Source organism: Chrysochloris asiatica, unplaced genomic scaffold, assembly GCF_000296735.1.
Source record: "Chrysochloris asiatica unplaced genomic scaffold, ChrAsi1.0 scaffold00184, whole genome shotgun sequence".
Lineage (NCBI taxonomy): Eukaryota > Metazoa > Chordata > Mammalia > Afrosoricida > Chrysochloridae > Chrysochloris > Chrysochloris asiatica.
In genome coordinates, this window is record NW_006408702.1 from 1,754,835 (window position 1) to 1,775,651 (window position 20,817).

General features: G+C 44.8%; 1 protein-coding gene across 1 annotated transcript in view; it reads right to left on the reverse strand.

Annotated features, from left to right (window-relative positions):
- ADAMTS17 (ADAM metallopeptidase with thrombospondin type 1 motif, 17) overlaps nucleotides 1–20,817 on the reverse strand; it is a 744,430-nt gene that overhangs the window by 427,560 nt on the left and 296,053 nt on the right. The window contains exon 8 of the mRNA XM_006872136.1: nucleotides 3,939–4,044. Within this exon, the coding sequence (XP_006872198.1) occupies nucleotides 3,939–4,044 (106 nt within the window). The remainder of the gene's footprint in view (nucleotides 1–3,938; nucleotides 4,045–20,817) is intronic.

Genomic DNA, 20,817 nt, shown 5'->3' on the forward strand with positions numbered 1-20,817 from the left:
AGGCAATAAAGTGGTGATTTTCATTCGAATGCACAGCATCGTGGTCAGCAGGGTAGCGCCCAGAGTCCATCCACCCTCCCACCAGCTACACAGAACCCCTTTCCAGATTCTCAGCACATCTCCCGCCATCCTGTCTAAAGCCAGAGTGGGAGTCATCAGAAAGCTGCTCTCTGACCAGTGGTCCTTGAGTTTCTAATGGAAGCCCTGGATGACATGTTTACTTTCTTATACCAGTAAGTTGCAGCTAGACTATGACATCTAGGAGCACTGGTGACTACGAGGTTGGCAGTTCAAATCTACCAGCTGCTCTGAAGGAGAGATAAGACTTTCTGCTCCTGTAAAGGTCTGCAAACTCTGAAACCCCAAATAGGGTCACTGTGAATCAGAACTAACTAGAGGGCACCCAACAACACAACAACATAGCATGATGTCTACTTCCCTTTGGGCTTGGCTGCTGGCAAACTAAAGGTACCATGGTTTTCTGATATATAACCAGCGCTCTCACTTTATTATCTATACTTTGTAATGGATGCCCTTATTTTACCAGTCCTAGTAGATCTGTGTTGGAAGAAGTGCAGCCAGAGTACTCCTTGGAGGCCAAGATGGCCAAACTTCGCCTCTCATACTTCGGACATATTGTCACGAGGGACCAGTCACTGGAGAAGGATGTCAGGTTTAGTAAGGTGGAGGATCAGAGAAAAAGAGGAAGATCCCCGGCCAGATGGGTTGGCCAAGTGGACTCAAGCGTGGCCACAGTAGTGAGGTTGGCCCAGGATTGGGCAGTGTTTCGTTCTGCTGTGCATAAGGTTGCTTTGGGTCGGTACTGACTTGATGGCACCTAACAACAACAACAACAAGAAGTGCATGGGTGTTAGAAGCCCTGATAGTACAGTGGGTAAGCTTGGAACCTAATGGTTGGTAGTTCAAACTCACCAGTCATTGCAGCTGACGTTTACAAACACTCAGAAATCCTGAGGCATTTCTACTCATTCTATCGGGATTCTATGGGTACTAACTGGGTCCATGGCAGTGGGCATGGTTTTTGGTTTAGTACCTGGGTATATTGCATAAGTGATCCCAGATCAATTTAGGTTTAGAGTACAAATTATAAACGCACGCAAATAGTAATATAAAATAAAAGATAAGCAATACCTACCTCATAGGGCTGATTAACACAGTGAATGTTCACTACCTAACATGATGGCCTGGTGCCTAGTAGGGGCTCAGTAAATGATAGTTCTGTTTTGACTCACATATCATTGTTGTGGTTGTTAAGTGCCGTGGAGCTGGTTCTGACTCATAGCAACCCTGTATGGGGTTTCTGAGGAGTGGCTGGTGAGTTTGAACCACCAACCATGCAGTTCACGCTGACCTGCAGTACAGTGCATTACCCTGCAGTGTCACACGCACCAGGACTCCTACATATCATTAGTCAATTATTAATCCGTGGTGCAGGTCACCAAGTTTATCATCCCATCTTTTTGTCACTCACACTTATGGACAACGAAGTTAAACTGTCCCATCCCATTCCAAAAACATGGAGAGTTTCAGGTATCCGATTTGTGAAGCAGCTTGGGCATGCATCTCCCCAAGGGCAGGTAGGTTGGACATTTTCAAACACTCCACACAGCTGTGAGCTGCTTGGAGCTCCTGGGGAATCAGAAGGGTTTCAGATGGAGAGGCTCTGGCTTCACCCTGCTTACTACCACTTTAGAATAATCCAAGACAACAGACTTCCCAGGAATGCTACAATCATCCCAGAAAAAGGAGGGCAAATGCTAACAGGATTTTCTTGGCTCTGATTAAAAATAAGGTATTTGTTTTTGAAGCTAATGACTGTTAAATAGGCTGCTATAAAGTACTCTTCAAGAAATTTTAAGCAGATTATAGCTGAAGGGTACTAAAATATGACGAAATCTGGCCATTCTTCTGTATAGACATTCTGTGCTAAGACACCGGCATTTGACCCAGCACAATCAAACACGTTATCAGGGAAAAGACGGGCCTTGTATGCATGGGCCTCGTTCGTTCTAGATGTCAGAAAAGGCCTCTGTGTAAACAGCAGTCAAGTATGCAGAGTGTTGAAGGCTGTGTGGAGACAGTACACAAATAGTCTTATCAAATTACCACTCAAAGGTCAACAACCACCTGGATAATGACAAATGTTTTGACAGCTCTGCATTCTCAGAACCATCAGGAAACGAATTCCTGGGTACTATGTTGTTGTTGTTGTTGTGAAGTGCCATCGAGTCGGTGCTGACCCATAGCAACCCTGCATAGGGTTTCTGAGGAGCAGCTGGTGAGCTTGAGCCGCTGACTTTTCAGTTCAAATGGCTTTACAGTCTGGCATATTAACCCACAGCACCACACCAGGAGTCCTGCGTACTATGAAGGGCCATCAGAGAACAGCCTAGAGACCAACATCTGACACATCAGTCGCTGGAACCCCTTTGGAACACAGTTCTACCGACACATACAGTCACCATCACTTAAAACAGACAAACAGCAAGTAATTTTTTTGTTTTGTTCCTTATTGTTTTAGTTTTTATTTTTATTTTTTAATGGAGGGCTGGGTGAGCTATTTGATAGTGGGAAGATTAAAACAGTGGTGTAATGATGTTTGCTACAGATATTTTAATTTATGCATTTTTGCTTTTGATTTTTTTCTTGGATACAGGTTTATAAGAACCCAGAGATATTAACACAAAATGGTTTAAACTTAATTTAAACCATTATATTCTAATTGTATAAGCAAAATAGTATTGTCCCCAGTGTTTCAAAAATACTGTCAAGATGAACTAGCCTTGTAATTAGAGACAACTGTTCATCTTGCTCCTCTGGGACCTGGGTTAGTCATATGTCACTTTCTCTTTAATTGCAGGAAATACGTATAATGTTATTTCTGCTATCTGTACCCACATTACAACATCCGACAGGTATAGAAAAGCCAACTATCAAACCCTTCCTCAGGAGTGGAATGAATGAAAAAATAGATCCAGATAAAACAAAACATAAAATCATAAACTGGCTGAGAAAAACAATTCATTTTGTACTTCACCATATACATTTCTTGTTACTCTTACAGAAACTTACTTTCAGTCATCAAAAACATCTTTTCAATATTTTGTTGGTATGAATTAGAATTTCATCTAATTATATTCTATTCAATCCAATATAAAAGTTCCCACTGTTTTACATTCTCTGGACTTCTCAATGTGAAATCTTTCTATTTTTCTTTCCTCCCTCCTGCTTCCACCAACCAGTTATCAAAAAATCACATCACAATTGTTCCTTTGGGGGAAATTTTCAGAGAAACATAAAACAGACAAGTACTCCAGGAGAAAAAGTAAACCTTTTCTAGTCAGCTGGCTTTCTGCCACCTGAGACTTCCCACAGGTGATCGCACCCTTGAGATATCACACAGCCTCTCTGACCCTCTATTTCCTCATATAAAATCCAAGGAGGCTATCTCCAAGTCTCTATAAGGCATCTTTGGGGGTCTAAGGTTCTGTGGTTATTTAATCAGGGAATTTGGCAAAATACATCCTTGTGCAAAGGCAGTAGTTGCTAATTTTTTTGAAACTAAGGCCTTGAAATTCTACACTCAGAAAGCTGTGGTTTGTTGAGAACTGGCTGAAACGATATAGGAAAATCAACAGTATAAAGATAAATCCATCGTTTGGAAGATACACATAGCATGAATCGAAGATCACACTGACAAGGAAAGGAAACACAATTTTAAAAGATGCTGTGAGATCACCCTCTTCCCTATACCACTTTGGCTTTAAGAACAAACGAGAACATTGAATTAGCCTTTTAATTCTCAGTGCCCGCCTGGATCATGATATCTCAGCTCGCTGGCCTTGGTCCTTATTGTGAACAGGAGCACCACTTTAGAACTTAAAGGATTCAAATCAAAAAGAGAGGAGGATACTTACTTGTGGCCCAGTTCATGAGCGATGGTAAAGGCCAAATTGAGACCATTATCTTCGGCAAGCACACATTTTCTCTTAGCACTGCACATCCCGCCTAAGTACGCAATACCTGTAGTGGAGACAAAACACATCCTCTTCAGAATGCAGGATGTCCTACCCTCGTCGGCAAGTCCACAGGCTCAGGAGAGGATACCATCAAGAGTGCCCCGCTGGGACGAAGCTGACCACAGGGCTGACCCTGTCATTCCTACTGCTCATATGGGGTCCCATAGTCATCTTGTGGGACCACCACCACAAACATCTACCAAGCATTCCATATATGTCAGGCACTATGCTCAGTAGGTGACACATATAAACTAATTTATATTCAGTACCCATGACAGTCACTGCCATCTGTCAGTTTATCATATGCGGGTGGGTACATAATGTTAAGATGCTGGGTCATCCATGGTTGATACATCCCAGACCAAGGCAACCTAGTGATCTAGTCTGAAAATCAGCTAATGCAAACCTTACAGATCACAACACACATACTGCTAGAAGAAGAGCCCCCCCCCCCCCCCACACATACTGCTAGAAGAAGAGCCCCCCCCCCCCACCTCCCAGCTTTGAAGGGACTCAAAGTGCACAGTGGCTGCAAAAATGAACTTAAACACACCAAGGATAATGAGGGTGACACAGGCCAGGTAACATTTCCTCTGGGTACCTGAGGCTACCATGAGTTGGCACCACTCTCCGTTTACCCACGATGGAGCAACCGAATGTTTAGAGAGGAAAAAATCTTTCCTTAGGCAACTCAGCTGAGTCTCTAGTTCCGGGATCCTAAACCAGATCTGGCCAACCCTAAGCTTGCAAGACACTATGAGTGAAAGCCTCCTTAGATTTTACACAGAAAGGCCCCTCATCTGCCTCATCCTAGTCCTGGATTTGAGTGGACTCACAAATCAGACCACACAAAGCTACAGAGAGGGCTTAGAAACATGTTCCAGGCACCCTTGAGAAAATGAGCACAGGACCCAAGAGGAGCAGAGAAGACAAGACAAGGACGAGCCTCACAAACCAACGTGCTCATCTCTGGAGACAGGAAAGTTGAGCCAGCGTGAGGGACACAGAGGCAAGGGAGGAGTGTGAACAAATGCTGAGCACACAGGATGGAGGCTGCTGGGTGGGTGAGCGGGGGGCCAGGTTCTGTTTGCCCAGGGCACAGTGCAATACTGGGTAGCGGAATGTGTATGAATTGGCAGCCAGACTCCAGCTATGTTACCCAAGCTGCCAGTCTCTGGGGTTCCCCAGTACCCAAAGCGTCTAGCCACGTGTCCTCTTAGCTTCCATGATCCCTAAACCCACGTGCACATATTATGGATTGAACTGTCCTCCCCCTGACACCTGTGAACATTACCTAGTCTGGAAATAGGGTCTTTAAAGGTGGAGTCGGGTGCTTAGAAACCCATCCAAATGGTGCTGAGCACAGAAGGAGGCGGAAAGCATCCATGCGATGAAAGAGGCAGAAGCAGCGGTCAGCCAAGGGAGGTCAAGAGATGGCCAAGATTACGGAAGCTGGGAAAGACTTGGAAAAATAGTACCCTAGCGCTGGCAAAGACAGCATGGCCCTGTTGGTTCTGACCTCAGACATCTAACCTCCAGGGCTGTAAAACAACACAATTCTACTCTTTAAAGCCCCCCACTTTGTGGCATTTTGTGAGGGCGGCCCTAGGAGACCAACCTACCCCTGAGTCCAGGCACCCCCAGGCTTTATCTTGGCTGGACCTCTGGGCAGCAGCACCAAGCTGCCAGGGGAACTGTGTGCTCCCGGGCCCAGGACTGTACTTGGACTGTCCCTATGCTCTGGCATTGTGGGGAGTCAGACCTCTGAAAGAGGCCTCCACAGATCCCTGTGGATAAGCAAGCAGGCTCACCCTTCACCAAGAGAGGCTCTGAGGTCAGACTTGAGGAGGGAGGGGTGCAGGTAGCACAGAGGGGGTCCAGCTGGCCCTCTGATAAGGTGTGTGCTACCTCCTGGAGGTTGTCCCAGGCGTGGACTGACCACACAGGGATGGGGTGCCTTTTGCTCCACCCAAGCCCCTTGTCCCCTGCTCTGGGGAGCTCGTTTCACATATTTACACAAGGCCTTGCAGGCATTGCGGCCAGGGAGTGGAAGAATTGGCAGAATGCTGAGAAGAGGACTCATTTAACTAAAAATCAACGCACCTCCCAGCTCCCAAAGAGCTGAAAAAACATCTTTGTTTACATCAAATTCAGGTTGCTATAGAAACAGGTCCACTACAAGACCTGCCTTCCACCCTAGTCCCCTCCCTAGGGCACGGGGTGAAGCTCACACGGGCTTGCTGCTCAGGTCAGTCAGCCCCAAGGCTGGGTGCTGGGGACCCCGCTCAGCTTGGCACCCTGGCACAGCATGACAGCATGCATCTGTTTTTATTTGGAAACATGCAATATGCTTGGCTAAGACTGAAGGAGTTTTTTAAGGAAAAAAAAATAATGATTTTTGGTCTCAAGATGGTTTTTCGCACGTGGACATCATAATCCAGCAATGCAGACTATTGGAAGACGTAAAACGACAAGAAGAAAGGACTCGATCTGGCTTTTGAAGCTTTCAAGGTCATTAATCTGGTTTTGTTTAAAAATGCCTTGTGAGTTGCCGTTAAGAGTCCACCAGTGACTAGGTGGAATGTTCCTCCAGACTCCGATGGTATGCACAGCCTCACACACGCTCACACCCACACCCAGACACACTCGCAAACACAATGCACACCCCCAGCCTGCAGCAGCTCAGGGTCAGTGAATCAATTACAGTCAGCAGGCCCGGTGAGGGCAAAGGGAGCAGCACTCTTGTGCTGAGCTTGCTGTCCTGAGAGCGCTGTGGTTCTGCTGCTGGCCCAGCAGACCTCCAAGCCCAATGAACGCTTCGGCCACACTCAGCACAGAGCCAGGCAGCCCCACGCTTCCCATATTATTAGGCAATCTGCAACACTAGGGAACAGTGGAGCAAAGAGCCTGTAATCATTGCGTTTTAATTTTTCCAAGGTGCAGAGGATTTTTTATTTTCACTAGTTTATTTATAAGAAATGCTCTCACACAAAGGCAGATTAAGGTCTAGCTGCTTTTAATGATTTATTCCAGTCCTGAACAGCCCCATAATAAAACCGAACAAGGGAAAACGCATAAAAGAAAATGGTCCCGATCGCTGAGTACAGGAGCTATGTGTGTTTATGGGCAACAGTGTGGAAATGCTTAGAATGCACAAAACAAAGTCTGGAGACAATCCCAGGTTGTTGTTAAAAATAAAACTGTGGGGAATAAATAGTTATTAAACCTTCCAGCTTCCGAGGGAAACAAAGCTAGCCCCTATTCTGCGGTGTTTTTGAAGAAACGGTGGTCTGAAGTGGAGGGTGTCTTGGAGCCCGAGAGAAATGGTCACCTCAGACTGCACAAGGCAGCAACCTGGAAAAACTCACCAAATTCCACACCAGTTCTTGTCAAGACAGGAGGAAAAACCAGATTCCTTGAACTGGATTTTTTTTTTTTTTAATTAAAAAGTGAAGTTTTAAAACACATGTCCTTATATAAACTTGAATCCCTTACATAAATGAGTGAAGAGTTCTCAGTCCTGAAAGTGGGACTTTCAATGTGATTTACCCTCCCACAACATTCTCTACAAAACAAATCAGAGTAACATTTATTTTAAAATGGTGTACACAGGAATTCCATTGGTTTGCAGAGCTCCTTGGAATGGCCTCTGGCATTGATTGCGGGCCTTCCCAGGGGCAGGCAAATGTTAGGGATCTTTTCAACATTCTCCTCTTTATTACATTTTGGTTTAAGCCGAATATAATGACTAAATATTTGATTTTTAAATTAAAGTCATTTATTCTATTTTGTTTCTCCAAGGTGACCGACATACAGCAGAGGAAGAAGTAGGAAGTCAAAAGCAAAAAACACTTTGTCTCCAAAGCAGTAGGTGACACGTTTGCGAACATCTGCAAACTTGTACTTGAGCGTGTATTGTATCTTCAATGGCAGCTGACCCTGCTTCTGCCACACTCCTGGGACAGATTAGGGAGGTATCCTCACCTCTTCAGGCTGCTGTGGCAAAGGACCAAGACATGGGGGATTTTCAGGACAGAAACGTGCTGTCTCACATGTCTGGAGATGTGCTAGTGTTGCTATTGTGCATGGTGGCCTTATGGATGAGAGACCAAGACAGTGTCCGGTCTGGAGCTATCTTGATGATCACTGGTATGCTTCATTCCATTGTTGCAGCCAGAGTGTCCATTCATCTCCCGTCAATCGGGAAATATGAAAGATTCCGCTACCAAACACATGGTGCTTTTCTAGTGATTGGTCATTCCTGATGACAGTGCCAAAGTAAGTAAACCTTACCATCTCACTTCTAAAGAGACTAGAAATCCAAATTCAGGGTGTCAGTAGGGTCATGCTCCCTGCAAAGGGAAGATTGTTCCATGTCTCTCCAAGTTGTGGTAAGCCCCTGGCATTCCTTGGCTTATATGTAGATGTATTACTACTTGATTGTGCGTCCTCTATCTGTCTCTGTGTCTCTTTTCCTCATTTGTAAGGACACCACTCAGACAGGATTAGGACCCACCATACGAACTCACCCTGATATCATATTCAAAGACCCTGTTGCAGAGTTACATGCATAGGGGTTAGAATTTCAACAGATCATTTTGGGAAACACAATTCAGACCATAAAAATGTGTGAAACACCCTACTAAATTTGAAATGTTGACAGTAAAAAATGGTTTTCCTGGTGTTGTTAAGGGAGGTCAAGTCAACTCCGGCCCATAGCGACCCTGTACAGGGTTTCCGAGGAGCAGCTGGTGAGCTTGAACTGCCTACTTTGCAGTTCAAACGGCTTTGCAGTCTAGCGCATTAACCCACAGTGCCACACCAGGAGTCCTGGTGTTAGGAAGAGTAGATTGAATTCAACTAGAGCGGTGGGTTGCACCCACCAGAATCACCTGGTCTGTCTTCCCAGCCACGTCTCTTCAATATGGACACGTCGTCTTTTCCTGTTTTTTTTTTTTTTTTTGGTAGAAGCACACTTTTGCACAGAAAATCTGGTGAGAAGCTTTAATTATTTTCTTTCTTTCGTAGAAAACTGCATGGTGTAAGCATGTGATTCTTAAACTCAGAGTTGACCATACGATCCTCTCTGGATACAAGGAGTAAACAACACATTACTGTTTTTCCAAACAATTGTCCCATGTAAACAATCTGCAGCTGTTGACCTTGCTGCCAATTAGTCAGACCTTCTTCACTGGTTTTGTCTTGCAGAGAGATGGACAAGTTTCTCCCACCAACTGAGCCAGGTCCCAGTAAAAGCCATTGCTACGATCATGGGACATAAAGCTAGCGACTCCCATCTGTCTCTTTACTCTGCAGTAACTGTGGCTGAGGCCCAGTCACGTGTCCAGGCTCACCAACAAGCCTTTGGACTCTCTTTGAAACGTCACTAAGTGGTTCAAGGGGTAACTTGAATTTGTGATCAGCATTTAAGAGGAAATGTCCTCACATTTAGATGTGACAAGTAAAATTGGTAGTCTAAAAAAACCACGTCCTATAATCTGGCAAAATGAAATCCTTATAAGTTCTAACAAATCCAGCGTTCACGTTTGCTAACTCTGAATTATCTTAAGTGGATTGGCTCACTCAGGCCCACTCTCCTGAGCAATTCTGCTTCTACGTTCTGTCCAAAGTCAGGGCTGCTATCACCAGGAGTCACTGACTCTGCGCCAAGTAGTCAGAGCCTCATTCATGCTGAAGAAGAGGCATGTTGTTAGTGGCCGTGAAGTAGGCCCATGACTCATGGGAACACTATTAACAAAACAAAATATTTATTATCTGGTTCTGTGTCATCCCATGATCCCTTGTAGACTGGACCACTGTGGTCCATACAGTGTTCATTGGCTGACTTTTGGGAGTAGGCCTTCTAGGTCTTTATTTATAGCTCATCTTAGTATGAAAGCTCCACTGATACTTTATCAGCATCGTAGCAACAACATGCCTCTGCATGGCGGACAAGAGTTCTAACAATAAACCACCACTGCCCCTGAAGTGCAGGTGTAGCCGCTAAGACATCAGGAAGAAGCGTTACTGGTAAGGCCCTGGGATGCTAACAGGAGAGGAGGCCAGAGGAGCCAGGTCCCACCGCTGAGAACAGGAGCCCTGGATTCCACACCTGGTCAGCTGTGCACCTTCACATCCTGCTTAACCCCACCCCCATAGCCCAGGAGTATGCAGGCAAACCTCCCACAGACCCAAACTTGTTTTCTGAACCACAGGGTCAGCAGTTCAAGTTCACCTGCCACTCCTCGGAAACCCTATACAGGGACACTATGAGTCAGAACTGACTCAGAGACACTTAACAGTAACAACAACCATCATCAGTAGGTATACCAATTTTCTTGCCTCTTGCCTACTGGCTTCCTTGGGGTCAGTCAGTCACCAGTTGAAGGAAGATGAATTATGGATGTGACCTCAGAGAGGGGTGTCAGTCCCCTCCTTTAGCCACAGCATCATGGACACTGCCCGTAAAATTGATATATGTCCGAGTTAGCATCTCCACCAACCCAGACACCCCCTGCAACCAGAGGATGGCTGCAGCAAGGGCTTCACCTCCAAACAAACAATGGCTGTGATGACCAAGGCAGTTTCCAGGGTCCCCTGTGTATTATTACAGTGTTCTGTGCTAACTGGAAGTCCCCAGCAGCTGCAATCTCTCTGCTCAAATGTCACTTGAGTAACTCTGTGACAATGCACTCTTGGATGTGGGTCACAGTCATGAAGATCACATGTGCTGGGCTGTTAATGAAAACCACAGCTTTGAACTAAAGGGCCCTCTGGGAAGACCAGGTTGGCCAGAGCCCTCAGTTCTGGTTTCCCATGATCCTCTAGGACTCTGATCATAGCTTTTGTTAGTCTGGGAGGAGCTGCTAGCTCTTATGAGGGGATCAATAGCTCTCAAACCACACAAGGGATCCAAGTGTCTTTGAGTCAGAGCAGGGTTCCAAGTAATCAGCATTTTGATGAGTGACATGCAAAACAGGAATAAAAGTAAATTCCTTTGTGATTTACAAACTGAAAGAAAAAGAAGATAGCCTAATACTTATTTGCTACATTCTGTAGAAACCAAAAGATGCTGAGAGAGCGGGCAGGGAGAAAAGTAGCTGTTGATATTGAACAAATCACAATCTACAGGAGCCAAATGCACAAGATGCCACGTAGACTCCAGCTCCAGCAGGATGGCTGTGATGTAGACAGCGTCACCACATGGGGGAACTCTAGGGTCCTTAACATCTTTCAAGTGACTGATGCACGTCTGAGAGAACCCCACAGAGCCTCAGGGGACCCCTGGAGCAAGCACTGATGCTCAACAGAAATCCGCCCCCACCACTTCACCTCCAGACACAGAAGGAAGTCTGTCCAAAGCCCCTTGACAATCTCTTATTTTGGCAAATAATTCATCCTGGGCATCCTAAATGCTTGGGTATAAGGAGCATGATGCCAGCAGGGAGTTCAAAGATGCACGAGAGCTAGTGGGACTTAGGGGAACCCCTCGGGAACCTCCTTCCAGAAAAGACTCAGAGAGTCCAGTAGAAAAGTAAGCAAGCTGTCCTACATCCAATCCCAGTGTCGCCGCTCAGGTCCTGGGGTCTCAGGAGAGCAGACACAGGGGGTGAAATTCCCTCCCTACACCTGCTCCCCATCTCCATTTCCACCTCTGGGTCCCCTCTCACAACAGAGGGCCTCCTCACAGAGCATGTCCTCTCCCTTTGTCCACTCAGTACACTCAGTTCCTGAGTACTCCAGAAGTCAGGCCTGCCCTCTGCCTGTCTGTGTGTGCACTCATGAAGGCTGCATGATACAGGAGCTTCCTGGGCATCCAAGAAAGAGGCAGGCCTGCCTCCTAGTACTTCTCATTTGGGCAACATGTGACCAGTCTGACATGTCAACTTCATGCGTAGACCTTATGCGAAACCTAATTTGTGTGTGTACATGTGAGTGTATGTGTGTCTGTGTGTACAGCCCTGTGCATACACGAGCATGTATGTTCGTGTGCATGGTTCTATACAGACGTGAGTGTGCATGTATGTGTGTATGACCCTGGGCAGACAGGACCATTTTTCTATAAGCTGGAGGTGTGAAGTTAATGCCCATATTTGTATAGCAATGGTCCCTTACATGTCTTCGATGCTTTACATTCTCTTGTCAAACCATTTGCATTGCTTCATATTTATTTTGTTGTTGTTGTTGTTAAGTGCCGTTGAGTTGGTTACGACCCATAGCAACCTGTGTAGGGTTTCTGAAGAGCAGCTGGTGAGCTTGAACCACCGACCTTGCAGTTCAAACAGCTTTGCAGTCTGGCACATTAACCCACAGAGACACACCAGGACTCCATATATATTTTGGTCAATAATTTTTTTTTAAAACAAACTTTGCTACTCAAGATATTTTAAAACCCCTCTGTCTTCTTCAGCCACTATAAAGATTTCCCTTCCCTGGTGGGTTACATTACCCCACGCCCACTAGGGAAAAATGGGTGTTAGGTGGGAGTGAGGTGTTTTCCCTCATCACACTAACAACAGTTTTTCTACAGGATTAATAACACATAAGGCCATCAGTGGAAACACTTGCCAAGTTAGCAAAGGAAAAGAAAAGCTTTCTCAGGATAATTAAGAAACCACATTTCTTGAGAACTGCTTAGCCCAGCAAGATAAAAAGGGAAATCAAAGTGAGACTTCAGGACAAAGGTCAGCAGCAGTGCCAGACACCCTATGTTAGGGTTCCCAGGCTCCCACTCCTGATGGCACGGCAGCCCTTCAACTACAGAAGCCACCCAAACACGAGAAGCCGTGTGTCCTTTAGACGTTTATGCAACTCTTGCGCGCAATAGTTAGCCAACCATAATAACAAGCCTTCCCTTCAACTGGTGCAAGGAGACCTGAAATAGCATGGTCTCAGCTGACAATACACAGACATGATGACATTTCATTTTATTAAAAAATAATAATACGGTAGTCTCTTGAGAAAGGAATGTGATGAGAGGAATACTAGGAGCTCACAAGAGAAAACAGGCTGTTTGAGGCTGACTGGGGCGCACAGGGCTGACAGAAGCCCTTAGGCACCGTTGCTGGTTTGGAGTCTCCACCTGGTGCAAATCATGGATGAGCTTGGTCACTAAGCAGAAGTTGGACCTTGAAAGGTTGGAGGTTTGAGGTTATTAAGAGGAACGTTGAAAGAAAGGCATGGAGACCTACTTCTAAAAAAGCAGCCATTAAAAATCTTCTAGTCAATAGTGAGTCACTGTTATCATGACAACTGTAAAGGTCAAAGTTCTGTAACAAAAACGGGGGGCTGTAGTTAATCTTACAGTCCAGGAACATCAAGGGAGAAGACCACAAGCAGAATGCAGGACCGTATCCAGAGAAGCAGCAACACCAGAGATGTTAGCAGAGATGGGGACGTGGAGAGGGGGAGCAGCTGAGGACTATGGACTCATGGAAAGAGAGGGATTGGGTACAGTGGCCAAGACGCAGGCGTGTGGAATGTGCCTTTTGGTTGCTTAAAATTATTATTATATATGCCTGAGTGTTTCTGTATACACCCCCCAAAAACAAACAAACAAACTGAGGGAATAGAAGCAAATTCTGTAGAATGATGATGCACGGAGGAGATTGTAATCATTGCAATGAAACGATGGTGTAAAGCAGATGTTCTCCCATGTAAACTATCACTCGGTTCACGATAGAAACTTTAACAAAAAAGAAAAACTCCTATGGAGCACAGTCCTTTTCTGACACACCAGGTTACCATGAGTGGTAGTCTACCTGATAGCAACTGATATGGGCAGGAAGTAGGTGATATGAACTCCCAGGCCTTGCCTTTTGCCGCACTATGCTTCTGGATGTAGCTCATCCCCAGCAGGCTGCCTAGGTTTTAGGCTGATTCTGGACTATAGGAATAGTATCAGGGGCACAGCAGTGTGCCTCTGGACATTTATTGGCAGAGTTAAAGAGCTTCGTTAACATGTGTCTGAGCAGGGCAGACACCAGGAAGTCTGCCCAGCTGAGAGGGGGTATGCATGACCAAGAAAAGGCCAGCCTACCAGGAGAGTCAAGAGCAGCTGAGAGCTGTCCTGGACTAAAGAAGGAAGAGATGTGCTTTCTACTTTGGGAAAAGCTTCCGGAATTTGCCTATATCCTTCACGATCCTGGTTCTGAGTTGTTGCCTGTTGGCCCTGATCCAGAATTGTTATATCTGTGTGAGAAATCAATTCTCCAGATGGTCCAACTTCGGGAATAAGGGGGCACAGGAAATTGCTAATTGAGATTGTTGGCTGGTATACCAAGGGGGCTCATGCACCTGGGGTATGTGAGCAGGTTGAGTTGGGGGAGGGGAAAGGGAACCTGTTCAAGAGGTAGTAACTTTGAAAATAAGAATGAAACCACCAGAAGGAAATAGGCAATGGTCTGTGAAGAGTGTTCACCCCATAGTACTCAGTCAGTGAGGAACCCAGGGAGTGACTTTCAAGTTACGAGATAAAGATGCTTGTAAAACAGCTGTGTGGTGCATCTACCCATCTTGTCTCCGGGCTTGGTGCTGGAGTTTACAAAATCGAATAGTATATAAATAACCTCACTCGTGCTAAAATGAGTAGAGATTGGACTTCTTGAGTGTTTGTTGGTAAGCACCCATGATAAGTCATTGGTGACCTAAGACGGGATAAGATGGTCTGCCCCAGTTCTCTGTAGGGAGACCATCAGGGTAAGGTCCTAGTCAGCGGTTAGTATCCACCTGCCAGTTGCCAAGAGAAGCTGAGGCAGTATCAGGGGAATTGACAATGTCTCTCACATCTGTTACTTCCCTGATAAATACCATAATATGAGCATGGTCTTTAAGTTTTGTGTCCATTGCAATGAATTATTGACCCAAGAGAGAAGTAGAGAATGCTGCGGGCAGGACAATTAGTGTCTGAATCACTAAAGATGTTGGAGAGTCTGACCTCCACCTCACAGGAATCAGCTTTGGGCGGATGCTGATGGTACTTCTCTGTCCTCGCTCTGAAGTTAGAGGAGCCTTGTGATCTTTACAAACAAGTACTAGGCATGAACCAGCCCCTGTGCTAAAGATTTCTAAGTATTATGTCACTTGGCAGTCCTTTATATCTACAATCATTATCCTCCTGGTTGTTGTTCCTGTGAAAGTGACATTGAGTCGGTTCCGACCCAAAACAACCCTGTATAGGGTTTCCAAGGAGTGGCTGGTGAGCTTGAACCACTGACTTCACAGTTCAAGCCGACTTTGTGGTTCAAGACAACCTTGCAGTCCAGTGCATTAACCCACAGTGCCACACCAGCACTCCTGCCCCTGGTACTGGTGAGAAAACTACGCCCTTCAGACATCAAATCACTTATCCATAGTCAAAAACACAAGTGATAGATGCAGCCAGAATTTGAGTTCAGGTCTTGCCCTACACCATTATATTAGAATCTGGTAGCCACAAGGATTTTCTTGGTTCATTTGGTATTTAAGTAAAATTTTAAATTAATTAGGAACTACTAAATATAAGAAGAATTCACATAAAATCTAAATTTCCTGACTCTCCTTTAAGAATCAGATCAACAGGAAATGAAGGACTATATTCAATAACTGGAATTGGAACAAAAGTTCAGTCACATGGAAACAAATCCATTAATTCTCACTTCATGTGATACACAAAAACGAAACAAATTAGAGACACGAATGTGAAAAGAAACACTTTAAATCTGTCGGTAGGAATTATGTTTTTGATCTCAGAGTAGAAGTGAATTTTTAAAACACAACCTCAAAAGTAGAGAACATATGGAAAAGATTGAAATAGTTAGCTAACCCCACAAGGACAATGTCTATGTGACAAAAGGTATCATAAACAAAGACAAAGACAAAGGACAGACATGGAGAAATATTTTAAACTTATAGAAGCAGACAGAGGTCAATTGTGATGAATGTACAAGAAAGCCTACCAATCACCATGCTTTATAAGAGATACATAAGTTGAGAAAAGCAAGCAAAAGATATGAACAAGTACTTCCCAGAAGAGAAAGCCTGAATGACTAGGTGATAATTGAGAAGACTTGCAGCCTCCCTGGGGGTGGGGGAAATGCAAAACAAAATCCCAGGGAGCTATCAAATTACAGCCAGAAGGCTAACATCCCCTCTGTACCTGGGGAGACCATCGGGATTAGTGCCTTTCCGATGGTACTTACGGAGTGTCATTTGCTGTAGGCCATTTGGAGGTGCAATCTGGCATGTCTGGAAAAGCCAAAATATGCTCAGGAGCTCAGCTGAGGCAGGCAGATCAAAAGCCAGGCTACATTTCCTCCCTGGTATGCCCTGCTCAGCCCTGCGGACAGATACATCTGAACACACACACACTCACACATGTTCAGATGCACAGACGTATCCACACGTGTGCACACACTATACATACAGACACATGTGCACACACATCACATGTTCACAAGGAGCACACAGACATACATAGAAAGACACCAAGTCACCCTATGAAGGGATGCTACCGTCAGCCTCATACACAGGGGCGGGAACGGAAGCACCAAATGGGTCAATAACTTCCATGCTGCAGCCGCAACCATACAGCAGACAGAACCTGCTGAACCCTGACACTCTGATGATAGAATCACCCTCTTTGAGATAAAGAAGACTTTGTTTGATTCAGGGAACATAAGACAAGCACAGGGAACCAGACACAGTCAGGTCTATACACAATGCATCCCAGCTACAACAGGATAAGTCTGTCAACAAATGTTCAAAGTCCAGGGAGGACTTTGTTCAACCATGAACTTTGAAAAGGCTCTAATATAGACATTCTTAACCCTTGAAACTGTGAAAAATTCCGTATGAAAAATTCCCTATTTCTTGCAAGGATGTTTATAGTGTTCATTAAATTTCCAAAGGGGTCCATAACCTAAAGGAGGTTCACAACATTAAGCACTGGAATCAAGGACAATCCCTAGGAAAGAATCCTTTCTGGATAGCCAGATCAGATCAGAAGATCCTGAAAAAACTATCCTGCAGCCCTCAGGGACTACCCAAGCATTCCTCAGAAGGTGATAACCAGCAAGGTTTTTCAAAATGTGCTTTTCCTTGCCAGATCTTAACTAAGAATGGGTTTATGGGATTAACCACTAAGAGTCTGACTGTAATTAGTCACCAACAGTGTTGCTTTTAAATAAAGGCCAAGGTAATGTAAAGGTTGCAAAGAGTTCTGTCATTTCAGTGCACAGTCTTCATAGAAATGCCGCATTGTAGGATCAGCACTGGACTGCCAGCTACAAGGTCAGAAGTTCAAACCCATCAGCTGCTTCTCAGGAAGCCCATACACGGTTGTTATGAGTTGGAACTGACTCAATGGCACTTAACAACAAGAACTTTATTGAAAAAGCATCTTGAATTAGATATCAAATTTATTGGGCATTGTGGTTGTAAGAAAGGACATAAACCTGAAAGAGAACTCTAGCTGGAGGATACACAATACATCCAGTCATGCATTTTATAATGCATAACCCTGAATGTTCAAAAATATATAACATCTTTACATGGAACCCTAGTCTATTCTGTTTTGACAGTGCCTTCTACCCCAGTGCCCGGGAGCCAGATCTAACAGTGGTACCTTTACTGATCTCTTGATATTTTTTACTGGGATGTGTGATTTGAATGAATGTGGGAAAGGACATGTAGCAAAGTATACACTAACATTTGTAATAAATTGTGTTTTTTTTTCTTTTTTGACAATTAGCATTTCTAAGTTAAACCATTAATTGATTTTATTCTCCACTTGCATGATATGACAAACCCATTACTGCTCAGAAAATGTGTGTCAACATCCATTGTGAGCCTCAGGTCTACAGCCAAAGGAAATGTCCTGTCTAGTCCCCCACAGTGTCCACAAGCTCAACTGGGAAGAGAACAGAGTTCTGTTGTTCCACAAATCATCCTCCTTTTTGATCTAACAAAAACAACCAAACAAATTAACAAAGTTGGGGACTTTTACAGGAAGGGAGTCTCTCTCTAAATGAGGTTCCACCCCTCAAGATGATCTTGTGAGGGAGTATGTGATTGCTCACAGCCTTTTCGACATTTCTGAACCATACCACTGACCTGGCCATCTTCCCCCCTTCCAGATCTCCCCTAAGATGGCTGGAGACCATGCAATGGTGAAGGTTCATATGCCCAGCTCTTCACCCCCCAAAAAACCCTAAAAACCCCCAAAACAATAAAAAAAACAAAAAAACAAGCGCTGCTATTGGATCAATTCTGACTGTGGCAAGCTCACGTGTTTCATAATAGAAACGCTACCATAGGGCTTTTACTGGCTATAATCCTACTCAAGTAAATTGCCAGAACTTTCATGCATGGAGCTGCTGGGTGGGTTCAAACAGTGAACCTTTGTATTAGTAGTTGACAACAAACTGTTGGTACCACACAGGGACTTTATCCCCAACATGTTGTTCTTGTTAAGTGTGGTCAAGTAGGTTCTGACTCACAGCAACCCTGTATAGGGTTTCTGAGGAGCAGTTGGGGAGCTTAAACTGCTGACCTCATGCTTCAAACTGACTTTGCAGTGCAGCGCCATACCAGGACCCCATCATAGGATGCTAACATAGTTTAATAGTACACGCATTACATCCTCTAAATTTAATTCAAAACACAGCTAAATGATGCCAGGGGATTTCATCTGAGATGGGACAAGATTATTACTGGTGGGGTAGTTACCTCCTGAAGAGGCGGGAGTGCACTGTGATTAGCTGGGAGAGTTCAGGTTTAGTATCAACTTGGCTGGGCCAGAATCCTCAGTGGTTTAGCAGTTAAGATGTACTTATCACCTCCATGATGAGATCTATTATAATATAACCAAACCAATAGAGAATCAGGCATGCGATCAACATTATGGATAAGTACTGAAAAGTGGATCCTTCCTCGTCAGAAACAAGGAGGAAGGATCAATAGTTGGAAAAGATGACCTCAGTGATAGAAATGATGCTGGAGATCTCATGATGGAATTTGTCAAGATGAATGACATGCATTGCAGATATCTTTTAAAACATTGTAATGAGGCAATTATACACGTGGACCTCATCAAACACAATACTCAGGAATCAAACTGACCACATATGCGGGAAGAGATGGTAGAAAAGCTCATGGTGGTGGTGGTGGTGGTGGTGTGCCATGGAGTTGGTTCCAACTCATAGCGACCCTGCATAGGATTTCTGAGGCTGTAAATCTTTACAGAAGCAGAAACCCTCATCTTTCTCCAGGTTCAAACTACTGACCATGAGATTAGCAGTCCACTTCATAATCTCTACACTACTGATGCAGAAAGCATCAAGAGAAGATGGAAGGAACACACAGAGTCACTGTACCAAAAGGAAATGGTTAGAATAATAATAGGGGAACTTCTGGTACAGCAGGACAGCCAGAAAAGGTAGGGACTTGCTCCGGCAGAAAAAATGAGTGGGATCTCGCAAAGGAAACATTCATAGACCAGTCCCACGGCTTTTGGACTATCATAATCTCTCCTGGGCTCACATTTTTGAGAAACCACACTAACAATGATAAAGAAAAGCGAGTATTTTGGGACTCTTTCCTGCGGAGACTGCGGGTCACTCCCGTGACAGCAGAGGTTAGAAGGCGGGGCCAGGGTTGGCCTGTATAGAAAGTGGTCTCCCAGAAGGGCCAGAGGCGATACAACTTCCTCCCGCCCCAAGTCTCTACGCCCTGGCTTGAGACCCCAATAAAAATCGGCCAGGTGCAGCTCACCTACGCCCGGAGTGTGAGGAACTCTGGAGGGTGTAAGATAGGCTGCAGCAGCTTCTTAACATCACCCATCATCCCCCAACTGTCTCTGCAGCTAAGCCCCCTGCCCCCACTCCTACTTATCAGTGGGCTCTCACAAAGGGGGCATTCATTTACCAGTCCCACAGCTTTTGGACTATCATAGTCTCTCCTGGGCTCACATTTTTGAGAAACCTCACTAACAAGGATAAAGAAAAGTGAGTATTTTGGGACTCTTCCCTACGGAGACTGCGGGTCACTCCTGTGACAGCAGAGTTTAGAAAGTGGGACCAGGGCCCGCCCGCTCGGACAGCTGTGTCTCACAGAAGGGCCAGAGGCAATATAACTTCTTCCCGCCCCAAGTCTTCCCACCCCGGTGTGAGATCCCAATAAAAATCAGCCGGTACAACGCATCCACACACGTAGAGTTCTTGTTGACTACACATCCCTCCTGGAGGTGGGAACTTATCCTCCTTACGTTCCATAAGAAGAAATAGCAATCGTGGCCATATAGCTAAGCCACAACATAATACTCTACCACTTAGACGAGACCCAACAACATTTGCTACGATTTACAGACGAAAAGGGATGACCATCTCCTGACCACATTAATAACAATAATAATAATAATAAATAACCATAATCAATAAGAATCAACTTTATCAAAGCATGTCCAAAAACAGAAGAAAGGACCTGATGCAATTGAACTGGAGACAGACAAAGCCTTCATAGAGGAGGAGGAGCGAGTTTTGGATATGCTTGAGAGGGAATTCAGAAGAATGATATGGAAACAAATTCAAATAATCCGAAAAGGGGTTGAGGAAAATAAGGAAGAAGTAAAAAATATTCTCCAGGAACAATCAAATAGGATAGACGTAGCATTGGAAACAATTCAAAACCTGCAAAAAGATGCCCAGGTGATCAATAATAAGATATCAGAAATAGACAATAGCATTAAAGGAGAAAGGAGCAGACTAGAAGAGATGGAAGCCAGAACTAGCGAGCTGGAAGA